At 33.1% G+C, this 24850-nt stretch overlaps 1 protein-coding gene across 4 annotated transcripts; it reads left to right on the plus strand.

Moving 5' to 3' along the window:
* Nucleotides 1–6: 6 nt before the first annotated feature.
* Nucleotides 7–16073, plus strand: LOC139491659 (lysosomal dipeptide transporter MFSD1-like). 4 transcript variants are annotated; one of them, XM_071279461.1, is made up of 14 exons: nucleotides 7–25; nucleotides 1127–1195; nucleotides 4159–4259; nucleotides 5307–5422; nucleotides 5660–5715; nucleotides 6054–6197; nucleotides 7272–7430; nucleotides 8522–8637; nucleotides 9419–9519; nucleotides 10228–10336; nucleotides 12088–12225; nucleotides 12796–12935; nucleotides 15037–15151; nucleotides 15910–16073. In XM_071279461.1, exons 2-14 carry the CDS (start codon nucleotides 1180–1182, stop codon nucleotides 16060–16062), a joined length of 1464 nt encoding a protein of 487 aa, XP_071135562.1. In that variant the 5' UTR covers nucleotides 7–25; nucleotides 1127–1179; the 3' UTR covers nucleotides 16063–16073. The 4 variants fall into 4 exon arrangements, with proteins under 4 accessions (XP_071135562.1, XP_071135580.1, XP_071135571.1 ...); XM_071279479.1 differs by lacking the exon at nucleotides 7–25 and having other exon boundaries at nucleotides 1030–1195; nucleotides 4220–4259; XM_071279470.1 differs by lacking the exon at nucleotides 7–25 and having other exon boundaries at nucleotides 1067–1195; nucleotides 6057–6197.
* The last annotated feature ends 8777 nt before the right edge of the window (nucleotides 16074–24850 follow it).

Genomic DNA, 24850 nt, shown 5'->3' on the forward strand with positions numbered 1-24850 from the left:
AAAATCTAGCACGTTCAATGTTTGTGTGTGTGTGTTGAGTAAAGTAAAATACAGAGAGATTATGGTGTCAAGCTTACACTCACTAAAAACTTAAGACAACTTATCAAATTCTTTGTTGGAGTTTGGCTTCTTTAAATTCTTTTATCCCCATATGAATGGTTGATGCCTGGCTATCATGGTTACAAATGATATCACAAATAGAATGAATAATAAAGTATCACCTAGAAACTAAGAAATAAAAAAGCCTTATATTATTTAAAATACCTCTTATCATGTGAATGGTAGTCACTTTGTTTACTTGTTGTACTATTTATTTTGGGAAATTGGTTAAAGCTGGGAACAGTATACCTAGTCAATATATATGTTCCTGGTTAAAGTTAGTATTACAAACAACAAACAAACAAATATTACAAATGTATCTGTAGTTCCGTAACTCCCTGAGATTGACCATGTAGATACTCTTGACTGCTTACTTGCTGTTTCTTGCATCTTGACATCCCAGCCGGGCTTATCGTCGTTGGGAACTGTTAAATATGACATCACTCACCAGGTTCTGGGCAGTCTTCAGCTTAGGATTTTAAATGAGCTTACACTTGTAATTTTGCTTGCAGATATGAATATAGGTATAAAATGTCAGATGTTAAACGGTAATTTTTTACTTCCAGAGTCAAATTTGTTAAAATTTAACTGTGATTCGTCAAACATTCTTATCATGATTTGTCATAGGTCTCAAATGGTTCTGATCCCGAAATCCGGGGCTTAAAAACATGAAATCCTGAGGTCCCAAATTTAAAGGAAATTTAAATTCTGACATCCCGAAATTAATTCCTGGATCCCGAAAGGATCAATCCCGATATCCCGAGCTTAAAAACACCCGATCCCAACGTCCCTAAAAAGGTTCTGCTGGTGCCCTATGGAAAGTGCATTATAAATAATTTGGGCTCTTGTAACTTATGGTCCATCTCTAATTTTTTCTTCATATTTATGTAATGATAAAGTAAACTACATTCCTACTTCAAAAAACAGTTTATAAACATAACAAAAACAGTGACCAATGAAATATAAACGCCCAGATATAAACTGCAATATTCTTATTTTGACCTAATGTGTTTGTTTTTGTTTTTAGACAATTTTGATGCATGTTTATGAGCAAGTCTGTGAATAAAGATCTATATCACAATGAAGGCAACAGATTGTAAGTATACTCTTAATTTCTTTGACCAATAACATCCCTCTTCAATATATTAAGAAATAGACTGGAATCCTCATCAGTGTAGTCATCACATCTCAATTCCAAACATCAATAACTCATTTATGAAAAGAAGAAGATTATGATTCCTTGAACCACCAAAGATGCAATAAGAAATGAACAGATGGACTTGCTACAAAAAATAACATTACAGTCAAGTAAAGAAACCCAATATGGAATTTACTGACCCTGTATATATCGTATTAGGTCACAAACATACGGTAACTAATAATATTTTTCACCTTAATGAAGACCATCTCAAGTGTTTCTCATAAGGTCCGAGTACACAGTTATCGTCCTTTGATTTTCGTTGTCCACGAATATAGTCCCTAATGTGGACAGTGTGTTACTTGCCAATTTTTGTTATACCCCTTCCAAATTTAATTCTCCATGTTTTATGCCTCATATAGCAAGTTGGGGGGTGAAATGACACTGTAAAAAAATTTGGGTCATAAATATTTAGGTAAAGTAGTGATTAGGTCCAGCTGAAAAAGGTCAAAAATTAGCACTTCGGAAGCTGTCAAAAGATTTCAAGACCCCCTTAACACAAAATTGTCCATATTTTGAGTTAGAGCTGATGAAGTTTTCTATAATTTTGATATAATTTGTCCCAAAAGTAGTACAACACACTGTAAAAATATAATTGAGAAAGCGCAGGTGGGATTTTTTTTATTTACATTTATTGTCTAAAAGAAATGCACTACGAAATAACTGTGTACTCGGACCTAAGAGGTGAAATCAGGAAATATAGAATCTGTACTTTGGCAACTTCCCTGAATGATTTGATTGTGTCAATTTGTCAAATAGCATAAAACTAAAGGATTTAAACTTTTATTTGATAGAATTTCTGCAAAATTGACCAATTTTGGCATTATATGGTCAAAATAAGCATTTCATAGCTTTTTCAATTTTGATGCATAAGTGGCATTTTGACTTTCTATCTGACATGTTTTCATTTGTCAATTTTTGTGTTTCTATGCTTTAATCCAGTTGTATTACTCATTTGTGAACTCTGAATCTACAGAAAAGAAGATTATCTCAGACAATATGAGCAAAGTGTGTTGTATAAATGACCCTCATCTAACGCCCTGTTTGGATCAAGTTAAATGTGAGGAGCATGGCACATAAAAGTTGAAGTCCATAATAAAGACCTCACTAAATTTGTATAAAAAGCATTTAACAATGTCTTCTGCACCTGTTGCATTTCACATAATATCTTTCTTTACCTCTGTAGGGTACCATGTGGTTCAAATATAAGCCTGTTGAGACTAAAATTGCATGCAAGTTTTTCACCAAAAAGTGAAAAATCTTTGTATCAGACCATACTGTCTGCTCAAAAAGTTGAATGTAAGAGCCTTTTTGTGCTCAGATTTATTGTATCATGTCACCTGAGTATAGAAATGATAGAAAAGACACAATTTTTTATTTCCTATAGCTTCAATATGCATTTTTAAATGTAAATATGTGCTACGGCCTAAATTGACCCTAAATTATTTTTAGTCATACTTGGCCTAAGACCCTTTTAAACTAATATGATATGTTATTTGTAAGTTTTCTTTCCATTTAAAGTATATTAAGTACATATGTAAGGATTATTTATAATCAAAAAGCTTCACACATTTAAAATTGCTGGAAATATTACATCTTCATGTAAGGCTCCCCTTCATTGGAAAACCTCCATTTTTAGGCACAGGCTCATATAAATTTGACTTTTGAAAAATTATGCTAAGTCTGATATATCAAATGAGTACTCTATTGCTTTAAATACATGATGTATTATATATTAAGGCATTTTAAAAGTATTTTTTTGCAATATTTTAATTTTAAAAGCCCCAAATGTTGATAGTTGAAATTTCTCAATTTTAACGTTCAAATTTAACACGTAAAGTTGAATATAGAATTAATCATAGTGTCTATAATATATATCCTATTGATATGAAACTTTGTAAGCAGTCTTGTAATATGTTGAGCTTTTGTCATACAAAGTTTTATAAAGATTGGTCAACTTTTTCTATCCTATTAGGTCCGAGTACACAGTTATCGTCCTTTGATTTTCGTTGTCCACGAATATAGTCCCTAATGTGGACAGTGTGTTACTTGCCAATTTTTGTTATACCCCTTCCAAATTTAATTCTCCATGTTTTATGCCTCATATAGCAAGTTGGGGGGTGAAATGACACTGTAAAAAAATTTGGGTCATAAATATTTAGGTAAAGTAGTGATTAGGTCCAGCTGAAAAAGGTCAAAAATTAGCACTTCGGAAGCTGTCAAAAGATTTCAAGACCCCCTTAACACAAAATTGTCCATATTTTGAGTTAGAGCTGATGAAGTTTTCTATAATTTTGATATAATTTGTCCCAAAAGTAGTACAACACACTGTAAAAATATAATTGAGAAAGCGCAGGTGGGATTTTTTTTATTTACATTTATTGTCTAAAAGAAATGCACTACGAAATAACTGTGTACTCGGACCATAAGCCATACAATATTTGTGGCTTGTTAATTACCAACAGATATTATTTTCCTTCAACCAACAAAAATAAAATGAGAAATTATAAAAGTTTGTCCTAAAAAAAAAAGAAAAAAGTTTCAGATATTTTCATTTTATAGTGTAAATTCTCTAAAACCAAATCAAGGGACTTGATTTTTGCAATCTATGCAATATTTACATTGCACTTATTTTCAATTGACTGTTTTGCACATGCATTTACAATACCATTTAGTTAATCTGTTACTTACCCAAGGTCCATGATGTACTTTTCCATGGGAACTCTAATAAAACTGTATGAATGTCTAATACAATGTGGCATTAACCCAACAAAGAAACAAACAAAAAAGTACCAATGATCATAATGTGTTGTACTAAAACCTATGTTTATATATAAAATTGACAATGATAGTTTTTTCAGGTACTTACAGATTTGTACTACTATTTTTTGCATGTCTTCTTACTTTTGGAATGTACTTTAGTTTTGATCTACCAGGAGTGTTGCAGCATAGACTAGAAGGAGTAAGTTTTAACTGTTTGCATTAATTAAGATTTATTCTAATTCAGTATTGGAAACATATATGTACTGACATGAGCGACACCAGGTATGTCATATGTGAAGCAGGATCTGCATTGCCTTCTGGAGAAATTGAGACCACCCCCAGGGGTTTGGGTTTGTGACAACTATGAAAAAAGATAATTAAACTTTAGAGAATAGAATATTCTGCATCTTTGCACCTTATTGTATGTAGCTTTAAATCTTGGGCTTTTATTTCTTGAAAATGTGAAAGATTTGAAAGAAAATAAATTGGGCAATCTCTGTTGAATGTGCTGAAATATATTTAAAGAACAAAAATACATTTTGTTTACTGTTGAGCCAAAGTTGTTAAGGTGGCTCGCGGGTCTAAATCAATTTTTTTCTTAATATAGGATTTCGCTATATTTTTCTATGAATAAACTTTAAATTATACTTAATAGAAAAATAAATTAAAAAAATGGGGTCACCTTTCATTTACGCTCACAATCTGCCTTTGAAAGAAGCATACATTTTTGTAAGGGTACTTTTTTTTTGTTGGATTAATAGGAGAAATAGAGGTAATATCGAAATAAGAAAAGAAATTAATTACAGAAATCGCTCAAATTTTACAATAGTTTAGTTTAAGTAAAGCTTTTTTGAAAATTATAATAAAAAATATAGGTCACCGATGAGTTAAGAAAGATATTTCAATTTTATGGCTAAAAAATGGCATTTTGGCACCAAAGGGAGATAATTTGGAGCTTTTTCAATGATGTATACATTTTAAAAATCATCTGTGGCCAAAACAAATTGATTTTTTTTAATGAATTTTGTACCATATGATAAAGTAACAACTAATAATGTAATTATTTAAATTTGTAATGAAAAAAAAAAAATGTTTAATTTTTTCTGAAATTTTTATATCCGTGAGCCTCCTTTTAATTAATGATAGTAATATCAAAGTATGATATTCAAATTTTTATTTAAAAATTTATATTTAAATAAAAAAAAATGTATTTGGATTCATTTGACAAATTCTTTTTATATTACAGATAACAAACTGTACAGATAATAGCACAAGATACAATGAAACCTGTGTACGGTGTGAGGGATGTCTTGGAATGTCATCCCGACAGTTCAACATACTCTATGCTATATATGCATGGACGTAAGTATAAATGAACATTCTTATTCTGTTATATTACAGGCTAATTTACTGTAAGTGCACTCTAATCCATTCTTGCATTGTAATAAACAATATTTCTTTCAACATTAGTTTTTTGGTATTAGAATTTCTGAATAACTTAAATGATAGGAATTATGATTAACATAGGGCTTTGCTGAAAGTCAGCAGCCTTTAAAAAAATACATGTATTTGGCTTAACAGAAATTTTGTCTGCTTCAGAAATGCTGTGGTTGTGATTGGTGCTGGTGTTTTAGTTGATCGCCTTGGCAACAGAGGTATAATTTTTAATGGAGATATTTTTGTCTAATTCATACATGACCATATATGTGAATAGAATGAAATATTTGGAGCTTTAAAAGAGGAATGAACTGATAATAAATAAAAAGGGAAAATAATAAGAAAACTTATTTTTTATCAATGATTATGATCAGTTTTAACAAAAGTCCTTGTAAAATTAACATGGACTATAAATTTTTAGTATATATATGGTAGTTAAAAAAATTTAAGTAAATGAGTTTTGTTATCTATTTTGATAACTTGTTTGTTTGATATTAATTTTGTATCTATATATATATTTCATGGAATCATTAACCTTAGTTGAATTTGCTTTCAGTAGGACTGTTGTTGTTTTCCTTTTTGTGTTTACTTGGGACGTCTTTATTTGCTATTGGTACCATGCTGAAGGCCACATCTGCAATGTTTCCTCTCATGCTGACTGGAAGACTTATCTTTGGATCTGGCGGAGGTGCTTTGACAGGTATACTTATTCTGGTTTACACATATGCTACTTTTCTTTTTGCAAGAGTTATTTCCTCCTGTATTACAAAAATATTCTGGGCTTCTAGTAATATTATCACAAAATACAATACCAGCCTGAGAATTTACAAAAAAAAGGTTGTATGATGACTGTAGGGGTAATTGTTTGTCCATGGCATACAGAATTTATATATCATGGGAGTTATTGCCCTTAAATGATAATTATGTTTTACTCTTTCTTTCATATATAACATATATATATATGCAGTATTCTAACATGACGTGACGACATCCTTCAAACGCTTTGAGTACACACCCGTGGTAAAATATGAATATTTTTCCTTGGCTGTTCTGATCGTACTCCCATGTCATATGCTTTTTTATGAATGAGCATCCCGACGTCATAGAACGATGATGTAATAATATAAGCAGTTTACGGGAAAATACACACTTGTGAAACTGAAAATCATCACAACAAGGAAACGTAAACAAACGATGCTAAAATGTGATATAAGCCATTTTTTAAAAACATATAAGACACATAAGTAAATTATCATTTACATTCATCCAAAACTATCTTAATACGCTATTGTAAATAGTTCAAGCATGTCACTAATTCAGTTTGTTCTGTTCTTTTACACCAATTGAAGAGTGCGTTTATTTATGGGAAAGGCAAATATTTGCCTCCAACTAGAGCGCTTCGATCCATGAGAATTGCAGTATTTGTCCAATTAGAATCGAAATAATTCATGGGGGCTTGAATATATCTTGATTTTACCACAGGTTGGCCCTTCATGAAGATCGCTCAGGGTAAAATATTTGTCATTAAGGGCCAACCTGTGGTAAAATCACGATATATTCAAGCCCCCATGAATTATTTCTTATATATTGCATAAGTGATAGAAGTGTTTTTTTGTGTTGTTTTTTTTTCATTCAAAAGATGCACTTCATAGTAAGAAAATAAGAAGCAGTTATTGGTTTGAAGATAATATGTCATACTGGCTATTTTTCTGTCCACATATATTCTTACAATTTACAGTAAAATATCAATGTTTACATTGTTTACCTATTTTAGTTGTTCAGAGTACAGTGACAGCTTACTGGTTCAAGAACAAAGAACTGGCTTTCTCATTTGCCTGTAAAACTGCCATGTCAAGGGTGGCTAGTGTACTAAACTTCTTCTTTACTGAGAGTTTTGCCAGTCACTTTGGTTTGATATTAGCTGTTTGGAATGGTAATTGTTAATATTGACAGTTTCATTTGTATGTTTGTTAAATCTGACTTAGCTTTAATATAGTATCCTTCAACTTTCTATATTACACTTTATATTCAAAGTAGAGACAGTGAATCATTCTCTGATAATGTATATACAGACTGTTTTTCATATTCATTTTTCATACAAAGTATTACATGTATAAGTAAAACATGTTGTAGACATAAGATAATTTTCATTTACATCTTTTTGAGCATGTAAGTACACAAGTACTTGTCTCTGATCCTTTGTCCCCCTTCTTATGTACCTTAATATATATTGCATGAATTTCTCACTAATATTGAGTAATAGGTTACCTTTATTTGGTAAATGGGATCCTTGCAAGGTCTTCTTGTCCTTCAAACAGGGTTCTCCTGACACTTACCTCATTTCATGGATCAGTGATCACTTTTAAGTTATTGGGGTCAAGTCCGTATCCTTAATATCTATCTGGCAGAGTTCATTTGACCTTGACTTCATTTTTATGATTCATTGGTCAATGTTAAGTTTTCATTATAAGGCCTGTTTCTCAGATATTAGAAGTGTTATATCAACTGTATTTTGTATGAAATGATTGCATGGTGTTTATGTCTGTGTGGCAAGTTGTTTGACCTTGACCTTATCATGATGGATCTCAAAGTCAGGGTAATTTTTTCATGGTCATGTACGTTTTCAGATTCTATAAGCAATACTGAATACTGGTTAGCTATTTCCGGTGTATGAAATGATTGAATGGTGTACATTTCTGTCTGACAGGGTTCGTCTGACCTTTACCTCAACTATATGAATCATTTAGAAAGTCTATGTAATGAAATGTATTGTTGTTTACTATAAGACTTACCACAAAAATAATTATGATAAGTAAGGAAGCAAAATGTCCCCTCTTGTGTTTGTTCATGTTTTACAAGAACAGGTATTATATTATGTGTATTTTTGTTAAAGACATAAACAAATCATGGTTTAGGTTACTCTTAATTTGATTGCATGGAACAAAGAGTTAAGAATCAAAATGTACATATTGTATAGTTAGGAAAATATTAAATTGTGGAAAATATTAGTGTTTAACTTTGTAGGTGCTATTTTATGTGGAGTTGCATTTATATCAGCCATCATTGTCAGTATAATGGATATTAATGGAGTCAAACAGTTAGGGGATCATCAAGCATTACAAACAGAATCCAAAAAATTTGTAAGTTGCTTGTATTCATTAACTACTGTTTCTGTGTAACAATGATTAAGTTTACTGTCTCATCAGAGTACTGTTTAGGTAAACCTAACAAATATCTTCTGTTTATTGTTCAATTTTTCATTATTTTGATTCACAAAAGCTTACAGATTCAACATATCAAGTCAAAATTTGAGATAAAAGACTGCAGGTTTTAAGAACCGGTATCTTTAAAGCATATGTATATTAAATATCTTAACAAAAAAAGGAGAAAAAAGTTGCATATGTCTGAATAATTCAACAAAGTTATATACATGGTAAAATTAATGGGTGTCCTTATAAAAGCAATTTTGAATATTTTGAATACATTGAGTTGATTCTCCAATTTTGAGGATTATTTATAAAATTGAGAATGGAAATGGGGAATGTGTCAAAGAGACAACAACCCGACCATAGAAAAGACAACAACAGAAGGTCACCAACAGGTCTTCAATGAAGCGAGAAATTCCTGCACCCGGAGGCGTCCCTTAGCTGGCCCCTAAACAAATATATACTAGTTCAGTGATAATGAACGCCATACTAAACTCAAAATTGTACACAAGAAACTAAAATTAAAAATAGTACAAGACTAACAAAGGCCAGAGGCTCCTGACTTGGGACAGGCGCAAAAATGCGGCGGGGTTTAACATGTTTATTAGATCTCAATACCATGTTTAATGCAGCTACAGACCCTAAGTCACAATGCTTTGCTCATTTTAGTTATATCTATTTTTTTAGCTTTATTCAGAACATTTTTGTTTTCTAGAAACTTTCTGACATAAAACAATTTACGTTGACTTATTGGTTATTGGTTATGGCAGTCATGTTCTACTATGTCTCACTTCTACCATTCATGGCAGATGCCAGGTCAGATCAGTGTTAGTAACCCGTTTAATTACACTGCTCCTGCAATTTATGACCAAAGCTTATATTCACTTAAAAATTCTTCACCTAAATGTTGCTGCAAGGCTCAAACCCTCTAAAGCAATTGTGTATAAGCTCATTTTGAATGTTAAAAGTTGTAATTATAAGTAATTTTAACAAGGATGTTGTAAATTATAATGAGAAAAAAATGAACATTTTATTGGAATTACATGAATTGATCGAGAAATGATTATTTTCTTGAAAGGTCTGCTACAGATGGTCAAAATTATTTTGTTTTAATAAAGTTAATCATCAGGTAAAGTGCAAAAATAGAAATTATTGAAAATAAAAGATAGATCCACTTACTTGTTTTTGAGACACCTATATGCTTACAATACACAAAATATTAAAAGACTGACAACAATTACCCCAGTAATGTTGAAATATAGCAGTCCCTGAACAAATTCTTTTAGTTTTTTTCTTTCATGACGGAAATGTCTGAGAAGTTGAAAAATATTAATATGAAATGAACATTGAGCAGCAAGCATTCTTAATGAGAAATGATTCAATTATGAAATTAAAGAATATTCTTTATACTAGATATCTTCAAGACTTTTATCTTGTGTAAACTTTAAAAGTTCAGATGTAAGTTTTTGTATGAACAGCAATAACATATATAGTAGTATCTGTATATTTGTATTATTCTTGCAGCTTGTTTGTACACCAGAAATATGGTTACAGTCCTAGAATGTCTTCAATAATTGTAGGAGTTGTATATGACTTGTCTATTGTTCTGGTGCCTATCATTGGTATGATCATAGTAAGTAACAATTTCTATAAAAAAGAAAGAATATGTCATCAAATATGAAGAATTGGGGGTATTGATTTAAATATTTTTAAGCAATTAAATTTAAAAATACTCTTTGGTCAAGTTGTTGTCTCTTTGACATATTCCCCATTTCCATTCTCAATTTTATTTGTCAATTTCAATGTATTGTTTTATCAAATAATTAAATTTGTAATCTGTTATATTCATGTTGAGAAACAAAAATAAGTTGGATATTTAAATGTTTAAAAGCTGCTATTTATTTCACATTTTTCGATTTATTAAAACTAAGAAATACAATTTCATATTTTTCACCTAAATAATTTATTTGGACAGTTTTGGACTCCTTAACCCAACAGAAGCTAAATTTGAAGATTTAGCATGTATTAAAATTAAAGCAGTTAGAAAAAAACTGATCAGCAGGTCAAATTCTATTTCCCATAAGAAATTAAGGACTTCTTGTTGTTTATTATCTTGCATATAACAAATTTTTAACAGAAATTATGATAGATAGACAGAAAACTTATATGGCAAAAATGTCCAGCAAAGTAAGACCTACAAATAAGTCAACATGACAGAAAATTTCAATTAAACTCTTATATGAGTTATTATCATTGAAAGACATTTTTTCATTCTTTTGCAGAAACTATGACAGAAATAGAGAAACTTCAAACAGTAACAATGCTCACCAAATTAAGACCTACACATAAGTCAAACATGACCAAAATCATCAATTGATCCCTTATTGGACTATTGCAATTGAAAGATGATTTTTACCATTTATTTTTTTTAGCTCACCTGGCCCGAAGGGCCAAGTGAGCTTTTCCCATCACTTTGCGTCCGTCGTCTGTCGTCGTTGTTAACTTTTACAAAAATCTTCTCCTCTGAAACTACTGGGCCAAATTAATCCAAACTTGGCCAAAATCATCATTTGGGTATCTAGTTTAAAAAAGGTGTCCAGTGACCCGGCCAACCAACCAAGATGGCCGCCATGGCTAAAAATAGAACATAGGGGTAAAATGCAGTTATAACTCAAAAACAAAGCATTTAGAGCAAATCTGACAGGGTAAAATTGTTCATCAGGTCAAGATCTATCTGCTCTAAAATTTTCAGATGAATCGGAAAACCCGTTGTTGGGTTGCTGCCCCTGAATTGGTAATTTTAAGGAAATTTTGCTGTTTTTGGTTATTATCTTGAATATTATTATAGATAGAGATAAACTGGAAACAGCAATAATGTTCAGCAAAGTAAGATTTAGAAATAAGTCAACATGACCGAAATGGTCAATTGACCCCCTGAGGAGTTATTGTCCTTTATTATAATAGTCAATTTTTAACAATTTTCATAAAATTTGTAAATTTTTATTTACATTTTCCACTGAAACTACTGGGCCAAGTTCATTATAGATAGAGATTATTGTAAGCAGCAAGACTGTTTAGTAAAGTAAGATGTACAAACACATCACCATCACCAAAACACAATTTTGTCATGAATCCATCTGCTTCCTTTATTTAATATTCACATAGACCAAGGTGAGCGACACAGGCTCTTTAGAGCCTCTAGTTTAGTTTTTTACAGAAACTATGAAAGATTAAGAGAATCTTTAAAAGGGAAAAATGTTCAGAAAAGTTAGACCTACAAATAGGTCAAATAACCAAAACGTCAACTAACCCCTTTCATTACAGAACTATTGCCATTTAAATATGATCTGTTCCTTTATAATAATACCAGTTTATTTTTTATAGGATAGAATAGGAAAGAGAGGCATTATGATGTTGATATGTTCCTTTATGATGATACCAGTTTATACAGTGTTAGCCTTTACCCATATCCATCCTGTGATAGTGACTGCATGGTTAGGGATTACATATTCTGTTGCTAGTGTAAGTGTAGTTCAGACTATAAGTATTATGTAGATTAAAAAAATCATCCCACATGTAGATTACTTTCTCCACCAATATAAATGTTTTATAAAAAGCCACAAACACAGATTTCAAGTTCATCAAAGTGTTGGCCCTTTTTAATCACTTTTTTTCAAGGATTTCTAATATATTAAGTATGTTTTACCTGTCGCCATATCTTTAAATTTCCTTTTACACAATATTATTTACCATATTATGAAAGACAAACCCTGACTTACCAAGTCTGACAGTTATTGTTAAAGAAGAAGTTCCTTTCTTTTGTATGAAAAACCTTGACATTTTTTTATGTTTCTATATAAATATTTGTTTCTTAACCAATTTTTTTATACGTTTGACACAGTTATGCATTCATGAAATACAAGGTATTTTCATTTTGTTTGTGTGCAAAGTTATGGTTCTGATTTTCTGTCAGAAATTTGTGTTTTAAGGTGTTTTTTTTATGAATTTTGGAAAAAGAGTTGAGAATAATGTCAACAATCTATTTTTGTTAATATGGCTATATAACTATTCATTTCCTAGTTATCATTTCAGGCAGTTATATGGCCATCTATACCAATAGTTGTAAAACAGTCTATGTTAGGAACTGCTATGGGTGTTAATAACTCCATACAAATGCTTGGTGTGGGAGGAGCTAATCTGGTTGTAGGAGAAATTCTGGGCAAAAATAACAGGTATAATGTGTACCTTCTTCTGTAAAGAATAAATTATATTACATGTATTCTTTATCTTTATGTTTATATTACTGGCACGAAGAAGAAAGAAAAACCAACAGAGTCATTTTACAAAACTTTCAAAGTAGACCAGAGGAGACGATGTATGCCAAGATTTGATTCAATTGGCCCAATGGTTTCAGAAGAGATTTTTTTTAAAAGTTAACAATGTACAAAAAACAATAGCAATGGGTCTTTATATTTAATTGTCATATCACATCTGAAAGGAGTAGGTCCAATAAGGGCCGATTTTGGCCTCAAATTTCAGGTTCATCTGTCGAAAGATTTTGGACACTTTTTAAAGTGTCTATTTCAGTTGATTCAATTAGTTTATGTGAAAGATTTTAAATGATTTAATCATTAAAAACGCTCCTATTCAAGCTTAAATAGGAAAATTCTATCAAATATACCAAAAAATGTCACTTTCCATATGGTTTTTGTCAAAAATGAAAGTGGCCGCATCCGTGTTCATCCTCAACCTTTATATATGTTATGTATTATCATCAAATACAACTTACATTTCAATATTAAGAATGATCACAAATGTGGCCACTTTCATTTAAGATGGAAACCGTCTAAAATATAACTTAAATGCTAAAATTGTGAAGATTTCAGTAATTTACATGACTTAATGATGCTAGTTCTCGATATATGTGCATTGTATTGTCAAAAAACAGCCCATATTTATGTAGCAGAAGCATTCTACATCCAATAAATAGTTTACATTTTTACAATTTTGTAGAACTGCTATATTTTGGGACCAAATAGGGGTCTTACTGGACCTAATCCTTTGTTTAGGCAATATAGGAAAGGTGTACTGACATAAGAAGTCTCTAAACACATTAACTCCAAATGGAGCTTTCGTTAGTAGAAGCCATATTAACTATGTGTATCAGTGAGAGAAATGTGAAAGCATAAAAATATAGAATATATACCAATACACATAATTAACAGCGCCTGGTGATGTTTCATAGCCTGACCGGTTTCGGTCCAAAAAGGACCTTCATCAGAGGCAGAAGGCAGAATGGTGGATTAATGTTTGCACCCTATTTATATAGATATGGTAACCGGCGGTTGAGTTAACAAGCTAAAACGTCAAGACTGCATGACTACCATGAAATACTATTATTAGACTTGATATTGAGGTGTATCATAAGCCAAAGATCAAGACTGCATGACAACCATGAATTACTATTTCAAGACTTGATATTCAGGTGTATCATAAGATTGAAATCAAGACTGCATGACTACTAGGAAGTACAATTTCAAGACTTGATATTTAGGTGTATCATAAGCCAAATATCAAGATCACATAACTACCATGAAATACTATTCCAAGACTTGATATTTAGGTGTATCATAAGCCACAGATCACGACTAAATGATTACCATGTACTTCTTAAATTATTAAAACACCCTTTACCCAATGCTAAAGCCCAAGTATGGTTATATCATTAGGTCACATTACCGTATAATGTCAAAATAAATGTTTACCGTAACATGTCAAAAAGTTTACTGTAACTTGTACATTAGCTAAATATAGATAACTGTAACCAAGGAAACCCCACGAGGATTTTTCACTGAAAGGATAATTTAACCTGTTTAGACATCAACCAGATACATATTTATCCACTGGATAACTTTGATCCCCCGGTTAACTCTGAACCGCTGGTTAAATCTCAACCGCCTGTTAAATCTCAACCGCCGGTTAACTCAACCGCCGGTTACCATATCTATATAAATAGGGTGCAAACATTAATCCACCATTCTGCCTTCTGCCTCTGATGAAGGTCCTTTTTGGACCGAAACCGGTCAGGCTATGAAACATCACCAGGCGCTGTTAATTATGTGTATTGGTATATATTCTATATTTTTATGCTTTCTAATCCTTTGTTTAATTTTATCTTGAATTTGTTAAACAAAATTCTGCCTCATTAAAACATATTTGGGTTATATATACAGTTACAAATTACATGATAAAAAGCCGAAACTGTAAGGTATAAAGGACCAATCAAGTAGATGCCAAAGCTCAATATACTTACTTAATGATTATTGTTGATAGCCTAACAGAAGAAGAGAGACTGGTGAGGTGGAAGTATATGATGATTTTCCTAATGGGTACAGCTATAGCCTGTTTCACAGCTGCAGTATTTGTCAATATTAGTGATGCAAATAGGGTAATATTTGTTTTAATTAGTTCAACAATTAAAATTGATAATAGATGTCTCCAAGAAAATGATATAATACTCTCAAAAATTTACATACAGAACAGCACAAAACGTTATCCACTTTAAAAAAAAACAATCCTTTTTATATCAATGTAGTTACTGCTTATGAAAATGTGATTATGGTTTCAATTGTTACTATTTTTACTAAAAAAAAATTGAACGAGCTCTTTTCAAAAACTATTATATCAATGTCCCTTTTTCAATTCATGTATAACTTTACATCTGCGAAATAAGAAATCAAACACTTACCTGAGAATGGGTTGGACATGATCGATATGAGCACTTTTAAATTTTAATTTTGTTTTTTATTCAATCTATAAATTATATAAAATAATGAGGTTTGAAATAGACATCGTAGTATGTGACCACCAAGTCCATTAACCATATTTTCATCTATTTAGGGAATTTTTTTTTTTCATTTAAATTGATCTGTTTTCTTAAATGGGATAGTTTATTGTCCAAAAAAATAAAACAATACAGTTAAAGCTACTCAAACGAGGGAAATACTTTGTCCTTTTGCAATACATCCTTAAGATGTATTATGTTTTACCATAAAAGTAAATATAAAACTTCCATGGTTTTACATACGGTAGGTACATAACATCATGTAATGAATGTATACAAGGTTTAAAGGATGGTTTTGAACAATATAACTGATTATTGGAGACTTAATAGTAATCTAACAGTTATTTTAATTTTCTTTGTAGGGAGGCATTTTGAATCAAAGCAGAAAACAGATGTTGCAAAGTAAATATTTGGAAACTGAGAAGACGATATCAGTGGAACATTCAACTGAAAAGGATAACAATGTATCTGATGAGAATCAGCCATTATTAGGAACAGTGCAAAAAATAAATTAATCACACAGGAATTATTTTATTGTGAATAATTTTATTTCCCATCTCAACAGCTCCTTAGAGCATGTATAACTTTCCTTGATATGTATAGAGTGTATTTAGGTTGTACCTGATGTAATATATAATTCAAATTATTTCTAATAAGATATGATTGTAGAGCACTGTGTTCAGTCATAGACAGTGTTAGTGTTTTATCTAAAACATTTAAGCATGGCACAATGCCCTTTTTTAGCTCACCTGGCCTAAAAGGCCATGTGAGCTTTTCTCATCACGTGGCGTCCGTCGTCGTCGTCGTCGTCGTCGTTAACAATTTTTCAAACATCTTCTCCTCTGAAACTACTGAATGGATTTGAATGAAACTTAAAAGATTGTTCCTTAGATTATCCTGCACAAAGTGTGTGCTTCGATTTTTGATCCGTCAAAAAACATGGCCGCCGTTACTTAAAATAGAACATAGGGGTCAAATGCAGTTTTTGGCTTATATCTCAAAAACGGAGGCATTTAGAGCAAATCTGACAGGAGTAAAAATGTTCATTAGGTCAAGATCTATCAGCCCAGAAATTTTCAGCTGAATCAAACTAACCATTGTTGGGTTGCTGCCACTTAATTGGTAATTTTAAGGAAATTTTGCAGTTTTTGGTCATTATCTTGAATATTATTATAGATGAAGATAAACTGTAAACAGCAAAAATGATCAGCAAAGTAAGATCTACAAATAGGTTAATATGACCAAAATTGTCAGTTGACCCCATAAGGTAGCAATAAACAGTTAGGAAAAAATAATAAAATTAGCCCTTATGAATTTTACCATTCCCTTTTCATTGCTTTCTTGCAATATCAAGCTTACTGTTTGTGTCATATATGGGCATATGTATGTAATCAGAATCTTTCATAGATTTTATTTCCAGTATATAAAATGGTAAAATATAATTTCTTTTTGGTGTATCCATGGCAACAATCTGCATTTATTTGTTATAAAATATTGCAAAAAGGGGGGGAAAGATGTCACATATTTCCCCAAAATTTTACTAAAAGTAGAATTTCAATTGCTTGAAGTAATACCTTTTCTGAAACTGTGTACATATATCATTCAGCAAATCCAATGAAAATCATATGTCTTTCATCTCATTTTTTTGTAAAATTGCGTCAAAAACTTCGTGTAGAAAAAGAGTGTTTGTAAACAGTACATTAATTTCTGGACCGATGGCCGGTCTAGCTATGAAAATACGGACTGTCAAACAGAAAACAGCCCATAAAACATGTAAAAAATAATCTTGATGCTCTTATAAACTACCTTTGAAGGCTAAATTAACACTCATCTGTCTAAAAATGAATTTTATTTCACAATAACTTTCCTATTTGAAAAATCCACAGGGGCCATAATGCGAAACTAAACTCCTAACTGTGTATTGCTACCTTAAGGGGTAAATGTCCTTTAATGACAATTTTTCACAATTTGTTCATCATATTTGCTGACTTTAAAAAATCTTCTCCTCTGAAACTACTGAATGGATTTGGATGAAACTTAGCATGATAGTTCCTTAGATTATCCTGCACAAAGTGTGTGCTTCGATTTTTGATCCGTCAAAAAACATGGCCGCCCTTACTTTAAATAGAACATAGGGGTCAAATGCAGTTTTTGGCTTATATCTCAAAAACGAAAGCATTTAGAGCAAATCTGACATGGGGTAAAAATGTTCATTAGGTCAAGATCTATCAGCCCTGAAATTTTCAGACGAATCAAACAAACCATTGTTGGGTTGCTGCCACTTAATTGGTAATTTTAAGGAAATTTTGCAGTTTTTGGTCATTATCTTGAATATCATTATAGATAAAGATAAACTGTAAACAGCAAAAATTATCAGCAAAGTAAGATCTACAAATAGGTTAATATGACCAAAATTGTCAATTGACCCCTTAAGGGGTAAATGTCCTTTAATGACAATTTTTCACAATTTGTTCATCATATTTGCTAACTTTAAAAAATCTTCTCCTCTGAAACTACTGAATGGATTTGGATGAAACTTAGCATGATAGTTCCTTAGATTATCCTGCACAAAGTGTGTGCTTCGATTTTTGATCCGTCAAAAAACATGGCCGCCCTTACTTTAAATAGAACATAGGGGTCAAATGCAGTTTTTGGCTTATATCTCAAAAACGAAAGCATTTAGAGCAAATCTGACATGGGGTAAAAATGTTCATTAGGTACAAGATCTATCAGCCCTGAAATTTTCAGACGAATCAAACAAACCATTGTTGGTTGACCTCATTTTCACAGTCCATTGCTAAGTTTTAAGTGTTTGTGTTTTGGTCTCATTTTCTTTATTTATAAACAGTAAGTCATATATATTTGTAATATTGAAGAATTGTTAGCTGTACATGTTTGCCTGGCATGGTTCAATATGTTCAATAAGGCATTGTTTACCAGGTGAGCGATTCAGGCTCTTGAGAGCCTCTTGTTTCAGACACCAAGCCCTTTTTTTTCGCCATGCTCTTTTTCTTCTGAAAAAATTGACGCCATGTGCCCTTTTGCATTATCTGGATTGAGTTCCAGTTGCGGTATTAGGTTTTTTCGCTGATCGAAAGGCGACAAGCATTGACTATAAAAGTTGGTTACATAATATTTCATGAAGATTCAACTTGAGTTAGATCTTAATGTTATCACCACCGGGTAGTCATTGTTGCCTAACAGACTTAAATTAAAAATACTGCAATTTTTCCACCCAAAAAAATTAGGATGGATAAAAATTTGTCAATTTAACAATAATCTATAAACTTATGTTTCCAGCTCATACAGGATGCAATTCAGCAACTATAGATTACTGTACATCTTTAACAAGGAGCAAAATTCATACCCAATAGCAAGTTATAAAAGGTCCTGACATGACAAAATGTAAAACAATTCAAACAAAAAACACAATGGCTGATTTATAAACAAAACAACGAACAAAAAATTGTATGCTTTGCAGCAACAAAAGACGAACCAAAGAGTTACAGACTCATGACTTTGGACAGGCTCACACAGAATGTGGTGTGATTAAACATAATTTTGTATGACCAACATTCCCCCTTACCTGGGACAGTGGTCTCACAATACAATATAAGTACAAACTTGAAAAGAGCTTGACTCAACAGATTGATATGAAGCACATAAACTACTAACAAAACATTAAGACAAAAATGTCACAAAGTGGCCACCTGAGAGTACTCACTGTTACTGAAAACTTGTTTAAAGTCACTAGCAACGAAAAAGAGATGCCAAATATTAAACACTGCTGGTGGAATAAACAACAACAAAAGAGATGCCAAATAACACTGCTGGTGGAATAAACAACAACAAAAGAGATGCCAAATAACACTGCTGGTGGAATAAACAACAACAAAACATTAAAGACAAAAACGTCACAAAGTGACCATCTGAGAGTACCCACTGTTACTGAAAACTTGTCAGTTTAAAGTCATTAAAAGCAACAAAAGATGCTCAATAACACTGTTTGTGGAATAAACAACAACAAAAGAGATGCTTGATAACACTGCAGCGCTGATGGAATAAAAAAATATAGATTGGCCCAATAACACTGCTGGTGGAATAAACAAAATAGATTGCTCCAATAACACTGCTGGTAGAAAAAACAACAACAAAAGAGATGCTCATTAACACTGCTGGTGGAAAACAACAACAAAAGAGTACGCAATAACCCTGCTTGTGGAATAAACAACAACAAAAGAGATGCTCAATACAACTGCTGGTGGAATAAACAACAACAAAAGAGATTCTCAATATCACTGCAGGTGGAATAAACAACAACAAAAGAGATGCTCCTGCAGTGATATTGAGCATATATTTTGTTGTTGTTTATTCCACCAGCAGTGTTGTTGGTACAACAATAGATATGCCCAATACTGCGGCTGGTGGAAAAAACAACAAAAGAGATGCCCAATAACACTGCTTGTGGAATAAACAACAACAAAAGAGATGCCCAAGAATACTGCTGGTGGAATAAAAAAACAACAAATTATATGCTCCATGCACTGCTGGTAGAATAAACAACAAACGAGATGCCCAATATCACTACTGTAGGAATAAAAAACAACAAAAGAGATTCTAAATAACACTGCTGATGGAATAAATAACAACAAAAGAGATGCCAAATAACACTGCTACAACAATAGATATGCCCAATACTACGGCTGGTGGAATAAACAACAACAAAAGAGATGCTCAATATCACTGCAGGTGGAATAAACAACAACAAAAGATATGCTTAATGCACTGCTGGTAGAATAAACAATATAGATGCCAAATTACACTGCTGGAATAAACAACAACAAAACATATACTCAATACTTCTGCTGGTGGAATAGATAAAACAAAACAGATGATCAATACCACTGCTTGTGGAATAAACAACAAGAAAGGGGATGCCCAATATCCCTGCTGGTGGAATAAAAAATCCAACAAAATAGATGATCAATACCAATGCTGGTGGAATAATAAAAAAAAGATTATCAATTCTACTGCTGTTGGAATAAAAAACAACAGAAGATTAGCTTAATACCACTGCTGGTGGAATAAACAACAACAAAAGATATGCTCAATACCACTGCTGGTGGAATAAAAAAACAACAAAAGAGATAATCAATACCACTACTGATGGAATACAAAACAACAAAAGAGATGATCAATACCACTGCTGGTGAAATAAAAAACAACAAAAGAGACGATAAATACCACTGCTTGTGAAATAAACAACAAGAAAAGAGATGTACAATAACCCTGTTGGTGGAATAAATAACAACAAAAGAGATGCCCAATAACACTTCTGGTGGAATAAACAACAACAAAATATATGCTCAATGCACTGCTTGTGGAATAAACAACAACAAAAGATATGCTCAATACCACTGCTGGTGGAATAAACAAGAAAAGAGATGACCAATAACCCTACTGATGGAATAAACAACAACAAAATATATGCTCAATGCACTGCTGGTAAATGAAAACAACAAACAAGATTCCCAATTTCACTACTGTAGGAATAAACAACAACAAAAGAGATGCGCAATCACCTTGCTGATGGAAAAAAAACAACAAAAGAGATGCCCAATAACACTGCCGGTGGAATAAACAACAACAAAAAGATGTCCAATAACACTGCTGGTGGAATAAACAACAAGATTTATGCTCAACGCACTGTCGGTAGGATAAACAACAAACGAGATGCCCAATATCACTACTGTAGGAATAATAAAAAAAAGGGATGCCAAAAGACACTGCTGGTAGAATAAATAACAACAAAAGAGATGCCAAATAACACTGCTACAACAATAGATATGTCCAATACTACTGCTGGTGGAATAAAAAACAACAAAACATATGCTCAATACTTCTGCTGGTGGAATACAAAAAACAAAAGAGATGATCAATACCACTGCTTGTGGAATAAACAATAAGAAAAGGGATGCCCAAAATCCAACAAAATAGATGATCAATACCAATGCTGGTGAAATAATAAAAAAAAAGATGATCAATACCACTGCTGGTGGAATAAAAAGCAACAGAAGATATGCTTAATACCACTGCTGGTGGAATAAACAACAACAAAAGATATGCTCAATACCACTGCTGGTGGAACAAAAAAACAACAAGAGATGATCAATCCCACTGCTGGTGGAATAAAAAAACAACAAAAGAGACGATCAATACCACTGCTTGTGGAATAAACAACAAGAAAAGAGATGTACAATAACCCTGTTGGTGGAATAAATAACAACAAAAGAGATGTCCAATAACACTGCTGGTAGAATAAACAACAACAAAATATATACTCAATGCACTGCTGGTAGAATAAACAACAAACAAGATGCCCAATATCACTACTGTAGGAATAAAAAACAACAGAAGAGATGCACAATCACCTTGTTGGAGGAAAAACAACAAAAAAAGAGATGCTCAATAGCATTGCCGGTGGATTAAACAACAACAAAAGAGATGTCCAATGACACTGGTGGAATAAACAACAACAAAATATATGCTCAATGCACTGCTGGTAGAATAAACAACAAACAAGATGCCCAATATCACTACTGTAGGAATAAAAAAAACCAGAAGAGATGCACAATCACCTTGTTGGTGGAAAAAAACAACAAAAGAGATGCCCAATAACACTACTGTAGAAATTAAAAAAAAAAGAGATGCCAAAAGACACTGCTGGTTGAATAAGGGAGCTACCATTTGATTTTTAGGGGGGGGCTAGGATGAAATTTGGCAGGATGAGACAATTGCCAAAAAAAAAAGTCAGGACGACAATTTAGGTAAAAAAAAGTCAGGATAAACTAAAATAAAAAAGCAGGACCAAACAGAAAGAAAAATAAAAAGGCAGGACAGAGATTACAGCTAAAAAATCAAATGGTAGCTCCCTAAATAACAACAAAAGAGATGCCAAATAACACTGCTGGTGGAATAATCTTTTTCCTGAGTATTTTACCGAATAATTTCATTTTTTAAATATCTAAGAACTCAGTAAAGACTTCCAGACCCTCAGTTAGATGACAATTTCTAAAAGGGAGTCTATATTGATCTATACTCGAAAAGCTCATTGGAAAATTTTTATTACATTAAATACCTCACCTTCATAAATTTAGATATCAGTCCACTCGCTGCATTATTCAACCGGAAACCAGCCAGAAAAAGAAACCATGACCCCGTGACAACCTCTCCCACCTGACACCTGTGTGTCCTAAACCTTCATCATTTTTTTCCGGTTCTACAACGCATGCTGCACGTTTTTTTTGTGGAGGAGGAAAAAGTTTATTTTTTCACAAACAGTTTAACAAGTTGATAATTTATATATTTAGTAATTTATATTGATATTTTTGTTTATAATTATAGTATATTTGGATAATTTTATATTAATTTTATCTGAATATTATGGATAAAATTCCAGCTTCAGGTACCCAAGAGGTAAGTGACAGTCAAATTCACACATCCAATGGTAATTTGTTGTCCCCTTGGCGTTCGGCCACCCATTCAGATGAATTTTGGGATAGAAGTTTGGAGTTTATTCCAGGTGTTTCTGGTGTCGGTCTGGAACAGGACTCGGAACCTGTTCCTGTCAGGACTTTGCCTTTCACTCCTGGTGCTAGTCAGTTGAGGTTATCTAGGCCTAGCAGGGTATCACATACCGTAACTAGGCCTGCAGAGATACCAACGTCTCCTGTGGCTTGCACGACAAGCAGGCAGGAGACACTACCAGCTGGCATCAGGAGTGACCCCTTTTCTCGGACTAGGTGGCCCATGAATTTTGCATACCCTCCCATGCCTATGGGAATGCCCAACTTGCCGCCTTATCCCCAGCCTTTTGATCCTTATTCGGCTCAATCAGTTTGGTCTGGTCAGGGGTTTGGTGGTAGATCCTCTTCAGAGTCATCCTCCTTTAAGGATGAGATGAGGAGTCTTACCACCTCCATTCACAAGATACAAGCTACTGTTAATGCTAAGTTTTTGGAATTTGGTAACAGGCTTGATCTTATGGAGTCTAGGGGTCTGTCTCAGGATCCTGCACAGGATCCTCCCAGACCTCCTAGACAGTTGTTGGAAGACGACTCAGTTTCTTTGGCCCCTAGAAGTCAGGAAGGTAACTTTTTGGAGGACCAAGATGGTATTTCTGATGTTGATAGTGTAGTAAGCACAGAGGGAGATGCTTTCGCTCCTAAGGATCCTGCTTCAGGCAACCCAGAATGCCTTAGGAGTCTGGTCTATTCTATTCGTAGGAATATGTCGGATATGCCCATGTCGTCTCCACCTAGGGTTTCTTCTACTCCTTCAGATTTCATGGCTTGCTCAGGTATAGTCAAGCCAGAGTCTAAGGGGTATTATTCTTTTCCAGAGTCTGGGCACTTTACAACTGCTTTGTCTTTTGTAAACTCTTCTCTGGCTGAGAATCTTGCTAACACTAGCAAAACTGGTGGTAGTAAGTTCTCTGGTTTCGGACCTGCCTCTTACCCAGGGAGATGTAGATCTAAGGACTTTGAGATCCATGGATCTTCCTTGGGTATGTCGGCTCCTGCTTGTGACCGGGCTTTTTCTAGTTTGCTTGGTTCGAAACCTTTGGATGGCCTCAGACTTTCTCAAGCTTCTTATGTCAAGTCAGAGAATAATCTGAGGTGTTTGACTTTTGTTCTTGAGACAGCTGAGCACTTTTTGTCAGCAGCTGGGTCTCTGTTAAAGGACAAAGGGGAGGAATTTTCAGATTTGAGGTCTATGCTGCTTCAGGTAGACAAGAGTCTTGGAATGTCTCAATTCCTTCTTCTTGGTACTGTGGCCAACTTTACTCTTGCTAAGAGACAGGAGATTCTTGAAAAATCAACTGTCTCTGAAGCTCTTCAGCAGAGACTTGTCAGTTCTCCTTTGTCTAAGGACAAGTTGTTCTCTGTTTCCTTAGAGCAGTTACAGGAGGAGGTGAATAAGGCCCCTCCTGTAGTCAAGGTGGATGTGAAGGTCACTGATGGGAAAAGATTTGTCAAAACTACTCGGATGAATAATCCTTCTTCGTCTTCTCATCAACCCAAGGCTTCTACCTCTTCTTCTTCTTCACAGTCTACGAAGAGGCCAGCTTTTTCTCGTCCCAACTATTCAAGTGGGAAGAAAGCTAAAGTGGTTAAGGGAAAGAAGCAGGGTAAGTGATGTGTTGTCCCCTCCGTTGAATCGTTCCCCACTGGAAGAGGAAAATTATACTTCTCCTCTTCCTCATCTTCCAGTGGGGGGCAGGCTGTCCCACTTTCTAGATCA

The sequence above is a fragment of the Mytilus edulis genome, chromosome 1 (genome assembly GCF_963676685.1).
Source record: "Mytilus edulis chromosome 1, xbMytEdul2.2, whole genome shotgun sequence".
Taxonomy (NCBI): Eukaryota; Metazoa; Mollusca; class Bivalvia; order Mytilida; family Mytilidae; genus Mytilus; species Mytilus edulis.

Bases quoted from the DNA above. Each gene is read 5' to 3' on its own strand.
- LOC139491659 (XM_071279461.1), top strand. The intron at 4,260-5,306 runs GTAAGTTTTAAC...TTTATATTACAG, and splicing joins TGCAGCATAGACTAGAAGGA to ATAACAAACTGTACAGATAA. The intron at 15,152-15,909 runs GTAATATTTGTT...TTTTCTTTGTAG, and splicing joins ATATTAGTGATGCAAATAGG to GGAGGCATTTTGAATCAAAG.